The 12,812-nt window shown below is 43.9% G+C and overlaps 1 protein-coding gene across 1 annotated transcript; it reads left to right on the top strand.

Moving 5' to 3' along the window:
- Positions 1 to 9,963: 9,963 nt before the first annotated feature.
- LOC115505593 (olfactory receptor 10K2-like) lies at positions 9,964 to 10,908 on the top strand. Its single transcript, XM_030303249.1, has one exon. The coding sequence runs from the start codon at positions 9,964 to 9,966 to the stop codon at positions 10,906 to 10,908; it is 945 nt and encodes a 314-aa protein (XP_030159109.1).
- Positions 10,909 to 12,812: the final 1,904 nt, after the last annotated feature.

Consider the following 12,812-nt stretch of genomic DNA (forward strand, 5'->3'; position numbering starts at 1 on the left):
CAGGGCTCATGTGTTTCATGTCTTGTGAATAACATGATGCTTAGTTATTTTCATCGTCTCTTGAGTGACCCAGTGTAAACTTTGGTGCTTAATTCTGAAACCAAACTTAATACATACATGTGGCCTCAGTGTATACATTTCTGTGTCCTCCTTTCAAATGAGTCCTTAATGACTCCCTCTCGCCAATTCACTTTATTAATGTGTTATTATTTTATTTTTGCCCTAATTTCTTATATGTTAATATAGCTATGCCTGCCTGAATAGCACATACTTAAGTCATCTCAACTCCATCCGGGAATGTGACAAGGTCTTATAATTTAAGATCTTTGGGTTATAAATAAAAAGTAATCCAACTCAAACTAATATTAATGAAAAATAAACCTATTGGCTCAGGTAAGTTGAAAAGTCCAGTGTCGCAATGCTGTCGGGCACAGGCTGGCGCAGAGTTCCAGAAGGTCGTCCTCAAACTGTCTTCAAGATGTGTCTCAGAGCTCTGCTTCTTCAGACGTGGCTTCATTTTTAGCCTAAACTCAAGTCTCCCGACACCTCCAGCTCATAGTTCCCCACAGGAACTTTAAAATGAAGCAAATGAATGAAAGTGAGGCCAAAATTTGAAAAACTAAAGGTAGTAACAGTGGCCATTAAAATATCTTGTCTGGAGAAATGTCTATTCAGGTCCTTGACCCATTTTTTAATGAAGTTATTTGGCTTTTGGTGTTTTGCTTTTGAGTTGTATGAGTTCTTTATGCATTTTGATTAATCGCTTATCAGATACATTGTTTGCAAAAATTTTCTCCTAGTCTGTAAATCGCCCTTTGGTGCTGTGGATTATTTCTTTGCTGTGCAGAAGCTTTTTAGTTTGATATATCTGATTTTTGTTTTTGCTGCTTGTGCTTTTGGTGTCATACCCAAAAAATTATTGCCAAGATCAATACCAAGATAATATTCTCCCTGTTTTCTTTGAGAAGTTTAGAGTTTCAGGTTTTATGTTTACGTTTTGAATCCATTTTGAGTTGGTCAATGTGTGTGGTGTTATATATGGGTTCAATTTCATTCTTTCATATATAGATAGCCAGTTTTTCTCAACACCATTTTTTTTAACGTTTATTTATTTTTGAGACAGAGAGAGACAGAGCATGAACAGGGGAGGGGCAGAGAGAGAGGGAGACACAGAATCGGAAACAGGCTCCAGGCTCTGAGCCATCAGCCTAGAGCCCGACGCGGGGCTCGAAATCACAGACCGCGAGATCGTGACCTGAGCCGAAGTCGGACGCTCAACCGACTGAGCCACCCAGGCGCCCCTCAACACCATCTTTTTTAAGTTTATTTATTTATTTGGAGGAGGGGGGCAGAGAAAGGAGAGAAAGAATCCCAAGCAGGCTTGGCGCCATCTGTGTGGAGCCCAACATGGGGCTCAAACCCATGAACCGTGAAATCATGACCTGAGCCAAAGTCAAGAGTTAGATGCTTAACTGACGGAGCCACCCAGGGGCCCCTCTTAACACCATCTTTTGAAGAGACTATCCTTTTCCCATTTTGAAGATACACAAAAAAGTCAATAGGTGTATGAAAAATTGCTCAACATTACTAATCATCAGGGAAATGCAAATTAAAAGCATGATGAGATATCACCTCACACCTAAACTAAATGTCTAAAAGAATGAATTTTACCAAAAAGACAAAAGATAAGTACTGGCAAGGATGTGGAGAAAAAGGAACTCTGGTACACTGTTGGCAGGATGTTACTTGGTATAGCCATTGCAAAAAGCAGAATAGAGGTTCCTCAAAAAATTAAAAACAGAGCAATCATATGGTCCAGCAATCCCGCTTCTGAGTATTTATCCAAAGGAATCAAACTGGGGATATCAAAGAGATACTGCACTCCCATATTCATTGCAGCACTATTCATAAGAATCAAGATATGAAAACTAAAGGTCCACATGGAAGGATGAATGGATAAAGCAAATATAGCATATATGTACAATGGAATATTATTCAGCCTTAAAAAGGAAGGAAATCCTGTCATTTGCAACAACCCAGATGGGCCTAGAGGACATTATGGTAAGTGAAATCAACCAGTCACGGAAGGACAAATACCGTAATTTCCTTATAAGGGAGTCTAAAGTAGTCAAACTCATAGAAGAGAGTAGAGAGCAAACGGATGGTAGCCAGGGGCTAGGGGGAGGAGGAAAAGTGGAGATGTTGCCCAAAGGGTACAAAAGTTCAGTTATGCAAGATGAGTTCTGGACGTCTACCATGCCACACAGTGCTACAACTCACAATACTATATTGATACTTAAAGCTGGCTAAGAGGCTAGACCTTATGTTAGCTCTGTTTACCACAAAATGATGATGACGACGACAACGACGATAATAATAGTGACGGGAGGAAATTCGGGAGCTGAAGGTCTACCGCCTTGGTGGTGGTGATGCTTTCACGGATGGATACTTATCCCCAAAGTCACTGAGGTGTCCACATTAAATATATACAGCTTTTCACATGTCAATAATACGTTGATAAAGTAGTTTCTTCAAAGTCATGGAAGTGAACAGTAGGCATCGATAACCAAAAAAGTTCAGCATTCAAATTCAGAGATACTGAATTCCACTTTTCTTACTTCCTACTTCTTCCTGGGCATTATTTCTTGTTCCCAGCTATTTCTTGCCCTCCCTGTTGTCCTCCGTATCCTTATTTCCTCATCTACCAGATACTCGATGGGTCCTGCTCTGTGCCGTGTCATTGTTTGGGGTTTCCAACATCCATCCACATGTGGTTGGAAAGTGAGGCTGAACTCACCCTCATTCCCAGCATGGCCACAAGTCTGGGGGAAACCAGAGATTTGGGAGATCAGAAAATACTTCTAGGTATTTTTGTGTAAACGGAGAAGTCGTTGTGCCATTGGGGTGGCACTTTTTGTGACCATCGATTCACCCAACACTCAGCACATATCGCTTCAATATCCCCTACGTACAACAGTGCACTATATCAGTTTCTGGGTTATGGAGGAGAGAGGCAGGAAATAGGAACGTGGTTGGAGGGGTGAAACACATCTCCTCTCAGCTCACTCCTACCAGGGCCTTCACTATAAAAAGCAACATTGCTCAATCCACCCTCTCAGCCTGACAGGAAAAGACTTCCCTAATTTTAAGTACAAAAGCACATTTTAGGCAAAACAAACATGTTTTATAATGTACCTATCATCATGGATTCTCTGCATAAATTTCCCCTTTGCCCTTTCAGTAATGTGTAAAATGGAGAAATCAACTTAAAATTAGCCAAATTTTCTAAAATTGCTGCATGCTGCATCTGTGAGTGGCCGGGAGCCTCCTGTTCCCCAAGCCCTAATGCCTGGCCGCAATTTTGAGCAATTTGGCATTTAGTGACTTGCCTCTATTTTCCACAATCAACTCATCCGTTAATTGAACCCAGTGCAACGTTGCCATGACGACGACTCTGGCGTCAGGAGACCCAGTGAAGAGAAACCCGCCGCCAATAAATACAATGAAAGTGCCAACTCTCCAGTGGCCACCGTTCGATGTGGGCTGTGGACTTTGGTCAAGTGGCACAAATGGCGGGAGGAAACTGGTTACATTTGGTCGGGGTCTAAGTCCCCAGACCATCTTCCCATCCCTGCCCCTGAGTAGAGATCAGTAGCCTCGGCCCCATTTTGACCTTTCCTCTTTCTCCACTTTGCTTGGGTTCTGTCGCTGGCAGGCTCTGTGCCTCTCTTCCTCTGAGGAAGAGGGAAGGCAGACGGGAGCCCATCAACGAATAACAGACATCCTCTTGGACAGAACACCCATCACGCTGAGAAACCGGACAATGGACAGGAAGTGAGAGTAAGTGGGACCCATGGTTTTACATCTCAGGTAAGACACAGAGAAGGGCGATGGGCCCACGCTGGTGCAGTGCCAATAGAAACAGACACTGTCACAAGGAAGGATGTGAACTCCAAATAATGTTAACCGGGATGATTCAGGCCTTAAAATGAATTTCTGTAAAGCTATGCATGTACATTTTATAGATATTCTAAATCGACTGACTCACTGGTGTTTCTTAGATTTACACAGACACTGCCTCGGTGCTGATTTAATTCAGTAGGGCACTCAACAATATTTTAATCACACAATCTCTGTTCTTTACAGCAGGAACACTTAACAGGAGATCTACCCTCTTCATAAATGTTAAGCACAGAATACCGTAGTGTTAAGTACACGCATGACGCTGTACAGGAGATCTCTAGAACATACTCCTCTTGTATGGCTGAAATCCATACCTATTGAACAACCACTCCCCACTTCTCCTCCCCCAGGCCCTGGGAATCTCCATTCTGCTGTTTGTAGGAGTTTGACTCTTCAGCTCCCTCCTGAGAGTAGGCTTTTCTCTGTTGTGACTGGCTTACTTCACGTCGCATAATGTCCTCCAGGCCCATGTTGTTGCAAGTGGCAGGATTTCCATTTTTTAAGGCTGAATAACAATCCATGGCGTACGCGCACGTGTGTGTGTGTGTGTGTGTGTGTGTGTGTGTTTATGTATACAAAGTCTTCAGTAACCACCTTTTTCAGAAATGGTTGTATAAAGTGGGGTCTAGGTACAGGTTCTAGAACTTAGTAAGTGCCCTGCAAACAATGATGGTTGACAGAGATGAAGACACAGAAACCTCCAGGAATACAAAGTCAGACCCAGTCAGAAACACGGACTACAGCACAAGCTCCTGGAGACCAGGTGGGTCAGGAACAGAACACGGAACTAACTCCTATACACACAGATACACAAAGAGCAAGTTAGTACCTACATAATAAGCATGTTGAGGAGGCTTCGTAACACTGTGAGAATCACATTCTGAAAGGCAGAAGACCTCTCTTCTGCTGCTAACACAGACACTCAGGTGCCTTCTGGTCTTGGGGACTTCGCAGCATTCTCTGAAGCTCGATTCCTTCATCTCTCAGATGAGACGGCTGGTAGGGGGCTTCAAGATCCCCAGGGACTATGACATTTATGACTCTGACTTCCTGCAGATGCTCCTGGGTAAGAGACAGGGTTAATACAGCATATCTTTCCCTCTCCCGTGAAGGGAAACCACCTTTACCCTATTAAACCTTTTCTGATGCCGGTGGAGTGGGCCAGGCAGTTATCAAAGTCACAGTCTCAAAACCATCTGCCCCATTTTGATTCTAAATGATAATTACAGAATAAATATCTGCATAATACTTAGCCACTGCAACGGTATTTTCTCGCTCAGTTTGGAGAAACCTTGAAAGGTAAGTTGGCTGATTGTCAGAGTGAACCCCATACAAAGATGAGTAAATTGATTCAAACACATCAAAGTCTCAAAGCTAATATGTGGTGGGGTCAGGACTGGAGCCCACAGCAAAAGGGTAACAGAAATCCTGTCTTTAAGTACTTTCATATGGAAGGAGGGTGACAGAATACTGCTCTGCTGTTCTCACCAGCCCATGTGCGGGTGCACACACACACACACACACACACACGCACACATGTGCAATACCCCTACGCCAATCAGGAGATCTCTAGCCTAGTGTTAGTTCTACTGGCTGTGTGAACTTGAGAGGATTCCTCAAACTCTTTGCTTATCATTTATAATGGAGATGTTAAAAATAATATCTACTCATGGGTTCCTTATGAATACCAAATAGGACTGCATATATTTATATTACATATAAAACACTATTTGCACTCTAGAAGATGGAGAACATGCAAATGTTAGTTCGTATTATATCGCTAAAAGATGGCTCTGAATTTTAGTTGATAAACTATTACCCAAATTATGTTCTATTTTTTTCTGCCTGGAAATGTGAGAAGGAATACTGTCGACTAATGATTGGGATGACGGTCCGCCAAGGAACTAACTGAAGTAGACTTTGGGTGGGGTTCATTTGTGACCCCATGGTGAAATTTATGGTACAGAAACAGAAGAAAGGCACAGACCTGTATACACATAGGCATTTCCTTTGGAAACAGGAAGTCTGCGTCTGTTTATACAACAGAACGGCACACGTTTGTTCAAAAATTCTAAAGGGCCGGTCAACATTAAGGGAAACATTCAGCTCAATCACAGTGTTTACCTGAGTAATTCCAGTAATGCCCATATTTTTATCAAAATGCTTACAGGTGATATTCAAATACAGTTTGTTCTTCAAAGCCTTCCAGAAATTGCTTGTTTTTTCCTCAGTATTTTCAGGACATTTTGCTTGTACGTCTTTCATAATGTTTATGATGATCTGTCTTATAATACGCCTACTGTGTGATTCTCTCTCCCCAGAGAAAGGAACAATGACTTCACTCATGTTTACATTAAAAAAAAATTTTTTTAATGTTTATTTATTTTTGAGAGAGAGTGAGCAGGAGAGGGGCAGAGAGAGAAGGAGATACAGAGTCAGAAACAGGCTCCAGGCTCTGAGCGGTCAGCACAGAGCCCGGCGCTGGGCTCAAACTCGTGAACCGTGAGATCATGACCTGAGCCGAAGTCGGACGCTTAACTGACTGAGCCACCCAGGTGCGCCCCACATTCATGTTTACGTCTGCAGTGCTTAGGACATAATAGAAATCATGACATCATAAAGCATGAGAATTATGGAACAATGTATTCCAGTCTTTAGGAGCTCAATAAGTAGTTGAGTTTAATACCGAGATACACAGTTATCTAAAAACGCATATAAGATGTGCATTATTGATAATTATAAAACATCCATAAGGAGAAATTCCTGAGTTTATATTCATATGGGACAAAGATTAACTACAATTTATCTTCTAAGCTGGTCTCATACTGCCCCCCAACAAAATAGAAAATTTAGGAAACCTCCTTTGCTTTCTACTAGGCGTAAATAACCCGCATGGATGACTCTGGCTACAGAGCACCCAGACACCGAAGGACTGGCATCGTCCTTCAAGGTCTAGCCCTGGCTTCCTCCAGCACAGGGCAGGACTGCGTAGAAAACCAGATTACCTTCAGTCAGGCTTGGGGAGCCTCAGGGGAATGATAATCCCTCTTTAATCGTCCCTCCCTTGGAAAGTATAGAAAAGGCAATGTCGCCAACTTGCCATGAGTTAAATGCTCATGATCTCACTGATGAAAATATCTCTGGTCCCAACCCCCATCAAACAACCATAAAGTAATGAAAGGGAAGTATTTGTCGAGCATTCCTATCTACTAAATTAGACCCTTTCATACACATAATTTCAATGAATGTTCACTGCAGCCCTGGGAGGCAGGAATTGCTTTTCTCACCATACATGTGAGAAAATGAGACTTAGAGAATTTAAGATCTTGCCACTAGAATATGCCAGAGTCAGGATTAAAGTCCACAGCTGTTTAAGTTCCAAACACACTTTATTCCTACATTACTCAACTTTACATGTGCTTATAAGAGATCATACCCATGGAAATTCATTAGTAGCCCTGAGAATCGGGGATCCTGCAATTAGATAAGAGTATATTAGTAATAAATAAACCTTCTATCAATAAGAACCCTTGTGTCAGGCAGCGAACAAAGAACCAGGGGAATACCGTAGAGGAAGAGAAGGTCTGATTCGGGGGAGGGGGGAAGGGTTACTATGGAAACAGGAAACTTCAGGGGCAGGTCGGAAAACTGTGCTTCCTCGAACTATTTGTACATCTGGACGAAAATGATAAAAACTCATGATACTTCTCCAAGAATGCTGTAGTTCAACATTTCTGTTACAGATATAAAGAAACCCAGAAATAAGCACAAAAAATATTCTTTTCCAAGGATGTACAAAAGATTTGTCCCCTCGGTGCTTTCAGTCACAGGGGCGTATCTGTCATTTCAATCACTACATCATTTTATAATAATCTCTTCTTCTGCAAACGTCTCACCCTGAACCATGAGGTCTTGGACTGGATCTCATTCATATGTGTGTCCCTAACACACAGCATCTGGTCATAATCACATTGCTTAACACTTGTTGTATAGCACCTGAAATTCTTGATTTGGGAGTTCTTGGGTAAGGTAGGGTACACTGCCATTAATCTTTATCATTAGTATTAGCTAAGATAATAATTTTGAATGATATGCTTCTTTTTTTTTTTTAATTTTTTTTTCAACGTTTATTTATTTTTGGGACAGAGAGAGACAGAGCATGAACAGGGGAGGGGCAGAGAGAGAGGGAGACACAGAATCGGAAACAGGCTCCAGGCTCTGAGCCGTCAGCACAGAGCCCGACGCGGGGCTCGAACTCACGGACCGCGAGATCGTGACCTGGCTGAAGTCGGACGCTTAACCGACTGCGCCACCCAGGCGCCCCAATGATAAGCTTCTTTAAGTGGGATAAACACAAGTCTACCTTATAATTCCCCTCCCATTTATTTACATTCCAGTATGCTCTAGAGAGTAACAAATGTCCAAGGGATTGGGAATACATAGAATTCTAATGATGCTCTCTTCAGTACTATATTCCTATTGTAAACTGAGATTTCTCTTTTTGGCTTGAAAGATAAAACTTAGCTCCTGTAGCACAGAAATCCTTAGGCATTATTGGTCTTGTACAATCCTCATGCCCAGGATGAAAGAATGGTGAGGATTCTTACTCTGCAAGTTCTAGGAAGGAAGGCTTTCTGACATCATGAGGTAAGTAACAACATGTCAAGTGAACTTTTTAATTTGTATGACTAGGAATTATTGAGAAGCCGTTAGGTACCAAATACAGTTCTACATACTGAGGAGAATTCAGGTGAAAATACATACAATTTACATCATCCCCTCAAGGGTACAAAATCCAATGGAAAAGAGAGATGAGAAAAATGCAATACAATATTTCAAAAGTAAGTAAACAACAAATCAGACTGGCAATTAATGTCTTATATGAATTCTGAGACAGAAGCATCTCCTTTATGGGGAGAGATCAAGAAAGTTCGTGATTTGGCTGGGGCTTCGGAGTAATGGTAAAACATTTCTAAATTAAAAAAATGGATAACAAGTTAATATCAGCAAGGAATAGAGGCAGAGAGGATGCAACACATCTGTACGATAGTGAGGCATCACATACAGAGCCATAGATGATCACAAAAACATTTTGGTTTCCAAAACAAGGGGTTGGAGTATAAAGCCATGAGTAAAATTTTGAGGAGGGGAGCAACATGATACCATTTATATTTCAGAAGTTGTACTGGGCATCAGGGGCAAGACGGACTGGAGAGATGTGGGGTGGGATGGGAAGGATGGGTTCAATGGGGTATCTGTAGGCATTAAGAGAAGTGATGGAAATGGACAAGAGTCCCGAGGAAGTTCTCTCTGCAGGAGGAAGGACTCTGAGGTGGGCATTGGAGGATGCAGAGGTATATTCCATCCTGGAAAACTTGTTCCAGATTGGAGAACAGAATGAAGGCTTGGAAGCAAGAGTCCGAGTAATCAGAGTACAAGAAGGTGGAGGCAATGACCACACCAGAGAGTGTGGCCAACGGGGGCGGGGAGAATGCAGGTGCAGGTCGTGGGGAGGTGGGAGCTAAACGTCGGAGTGTAAGAAGAATGCTAAGGGGAAGGTGCTGAGAGTCATAGACAAATTCACCTCTCCGTGTAGTGTGTTCAGATGATTCACTTTGCAACTGACGGTATGGGAGAGGGTGGGGACAAGAAGCCGATGGCAAGGTCTGTGGGATAAACAGAGCGCGGAGTTACGAATGTGCATAACAGCCGCAACCTGCAAGAGAAGACGGAGGGAGAGCTGGGTCTGAGAAATGTCAAGAATGGTTTGCCTATGCTGTTAGGATGACTCTGGACACTCACCTGGTTGTCCACGTGGCTGATTTTAGGCACCTTTTTGTCTTAAAATTAAACCGCATGGAGGGGGAATCATGAATTTAGAGCACGGATCTTAACACCTGCTCTATCGTGGCCAATTTCTTGTGATTCTACTTGTTTTCAGAGGTCTCTCTTGACACTATCTCCGCCTCTCTTGGATTGTCTCTGAATGATGTACCTTCCATGGAGCAGGGCAACGGGACCCTGGTGACAGAGTTCGTCTTCCTCGGCTTCTCTTCTCTGGCCGGGCTGCAGCGGCTGCTCTTTGTTGCCTTCCTGCCCCTCTACCTGTTCACTCTGGGCACCAATGCCATCATCGTTTCCACCATCGTGCTAGACAGAGCCCTTCACACCCCCATGTACTTCTTCCTCGCTGTCCTCTCCTGCTCTGAGACCTGCTACACCTTCGTCATCGTACCCAAGATGCTGGTTGACCTCCTGGCCCAGAAGAAGACCATCTCCTTCCTGGGCTGTGCCATCCAGATGTTCACCTTCCTCTTCCTCGGCTGCTCTCACTCCTTCCTGCTGGCGGCCATGGGGTATGACCGCTACGTGGCCATCTGTAACCCTCTGCGCTACACGGTGCTCATGGGACACGGGGTGTGTGTGGGACTCGTGGCTGCTGCCTGTGCCTGTGGCTTTACTATTGCACAGATTATCACCTCCGTGGTATTCCATCTGCCCTTCCGCGCCTCCAACCAGCTCCATCATTTCTTCTGTGACATCGCCCCTGTCCTCACGGTGGCATCTCATCATACCTACCTGAGTCAGATTGTCATCGTCATGCTCTGTGCACTGGTCCTGGTTATCCCCCTGTCACTGATTTTGGTGTCCTATATTCACATCATCTCTGCCATACTCCAGTTTCCTTCCACATTGGGCAGGTACAAAGCCTTCTCCACCTGTGCGTCCCACCTCATTGTTGTCACCATCCATTATGGCTGTGCCTCCTTTATCTACTTACGGCTCAAGTCCAACTACTCCTCAAGCCGAGATGCTCTCATATCAGTCTCCTACACCATCCTGACTCCCTTGTTCAATCCGCTGATTTACAGCTTGAGAAATAAGGAGTTCAAGTCAGCTCTTCGTAGAGCTGCGGGAAAAACCATTTCCCTGCCACGATGTTAACCGAGCTCCTGCTCTTCCCAAGCCATTAAAGCACAAGGCAAAGCAGGAAAAATTCCCAGAGCAGAAATGATTGAGCAAGTGAGCACAGTTTTCAAGAGCAGAGATCATTTCCTTCATTTCCAAGTATAAAATTCAGAAAAACGCATCTTGTTGCTGTGATCACATTAAGTATTGCTCACTGAAGTTTTTTCAGCTGAGGGAAAAATAATAGATGGCGATTATAGGAAAACTTGGGTGTGTCCAGAACTCTAGGCTATGGCAAATACTGTCATTCAGTCTCAGCCAGATGAGAAGCCGACCTGAAAAATACTGCGTAGCCCTGGTTCTCTGTTTCAGGGACGCGGAAGTTCCTGTTTCCATATTTCTCCCTTTCTGGGTATTTCCTGAATTTCGGTTTTTCAATATCGGCAGACCACAATGTTTCAATGAGGTAATGTTTGCACAGTGAGCGGGACCATGTTCAGCGTCTAAGATGCATCCAACTAAAGTTCAAGAAAATTCTGCAAGAAGTGATCTGTTTCTGTGTTTCTGATGTATTATGGGAGCTGACTTTTTTCTAATTTTCTATGCACTGACACAAGCGTAAACTTGGTTAGTATCTCTTGAAGATACCATTGGAAGCGTGGGTTAAAGAGAACACCTAAAATGTCACAGCGTGGCCAACAAAAGGAGGCTAACCTTCAACCTTTTTCACTAACTCTTCGGCAAATAGAAATCCCTGTGTAACGAGCAAACAGTTCCTGTTCTCCCTGCAGCTCAGGAGTCTGCATGTGCACTGGAGACCAGAACTTGCCTGGGACATTTTGGTTTTCTCTCCTTCCTGCAGGAGTGAGAGCAAACAGGGCTCTCGGCTCTGGGCAGAAAGCTGCCTTCTGGCTTTAGGTGTTGAGATGCACCTGTCAATTGAGGTCTTCTAACTGAGTTATCTGTTTCCGCATTTTTCCTTTTCCTTCCACCAGATGCTCATCCATGACATATCCCTGCCCGGGCTTGAAGCAGGAGGGAGGGGACCCGGATGTCTCATTTGCAGTTCCCGGTTTGTTGCGGGATGATGAGCTTGCCTGCAGGGCTGTTAGGTCAACTTCGCTTCTTCCATTTCTTGAGGGTGGGGCCTGAAAAGCACAGAGACTAAAGCGAAGTTCATTTCTTTGGCCATCAGGTTCTCTCTCCCTTGGGTCTGTTGTGCAACCAAGGCCCAGCCTATCAAGTGACTCGCGCAAAAGGAAATAAACTGGTAACCCCCAGGAGTCAGCCTCGTGCATTAATTGTTCAAACCTGCAGGGTGCGCTGCTGTTTCAAGGTTGTTACTCGGTGTGCACTTGGGGCAGCCCAGAGGTCACGCGGTAGGATCTGTACTTTGTAGGTAAGAAACCAGCTGTCGGAGAATTAAAACGTCTTGCCCCCTGGTGAGTAGGGCCAATGCTGAGCCCCCATCATCTGCCTCCTTTAATGGCTCGCCTTCAGTGCTCTCACGTGACCCCTGGCGAAGAAGGACCTTTTTAATTAATTAGTACACGGTAAAATGCGTTAAGTATTCGTCTTCCGCAGCAGCAGACGACACCATGTGGCGTAAGACGAACTCTCACGGATGGGATAAATGGCCTGCACATCACACTGTGTGGCGAATCCCCTTCCTAAAACGCAAGGGGATTTGAGTATAGGTGGGGGGTGGGGGCGTGGCATAAGAAAACCTCTCCCGCTTTCCTCTGGTCTTGTCCAAGACTCGTGGACACTGAAACTTGGAGTCAGATAGCAGAACCCTGATAAGTGGGTAGAAAGGTCACGTGTCTTAGAATGACTCTTTTCCTGGGATAATTTGCTAGCACATTATCCCTATATAATCCTATATAATTTTTCGTCCTTACTTTTTTTTTTATGTGACCAGAGAATTCATTTGACTTTGG

This window comes from Lynx canadensis, chromosome F1 (genome assembly GCF_007474595.2).
Source record: "Lynx canadensis isolate LIC74 chromosome F1, mLynCan4.pri.v2, whole genome shotgun sequence".
In the NCBI taxonomy this organism is placed as follows: Eukaryota; Metazoa; Chordata; class Mammalia; order Carnivora; family Felidae; genus Lynx; species Lynx canadensis.

Coding starts and splice junctions, on each gene's coding strand:
- LOC115505593 (XM_030303249.1), top strand. CDS start 9,964: ATGGAGCAGGGCAACGGGACCCTGGTGACAGAGTTCGTCTTCCTCGGC.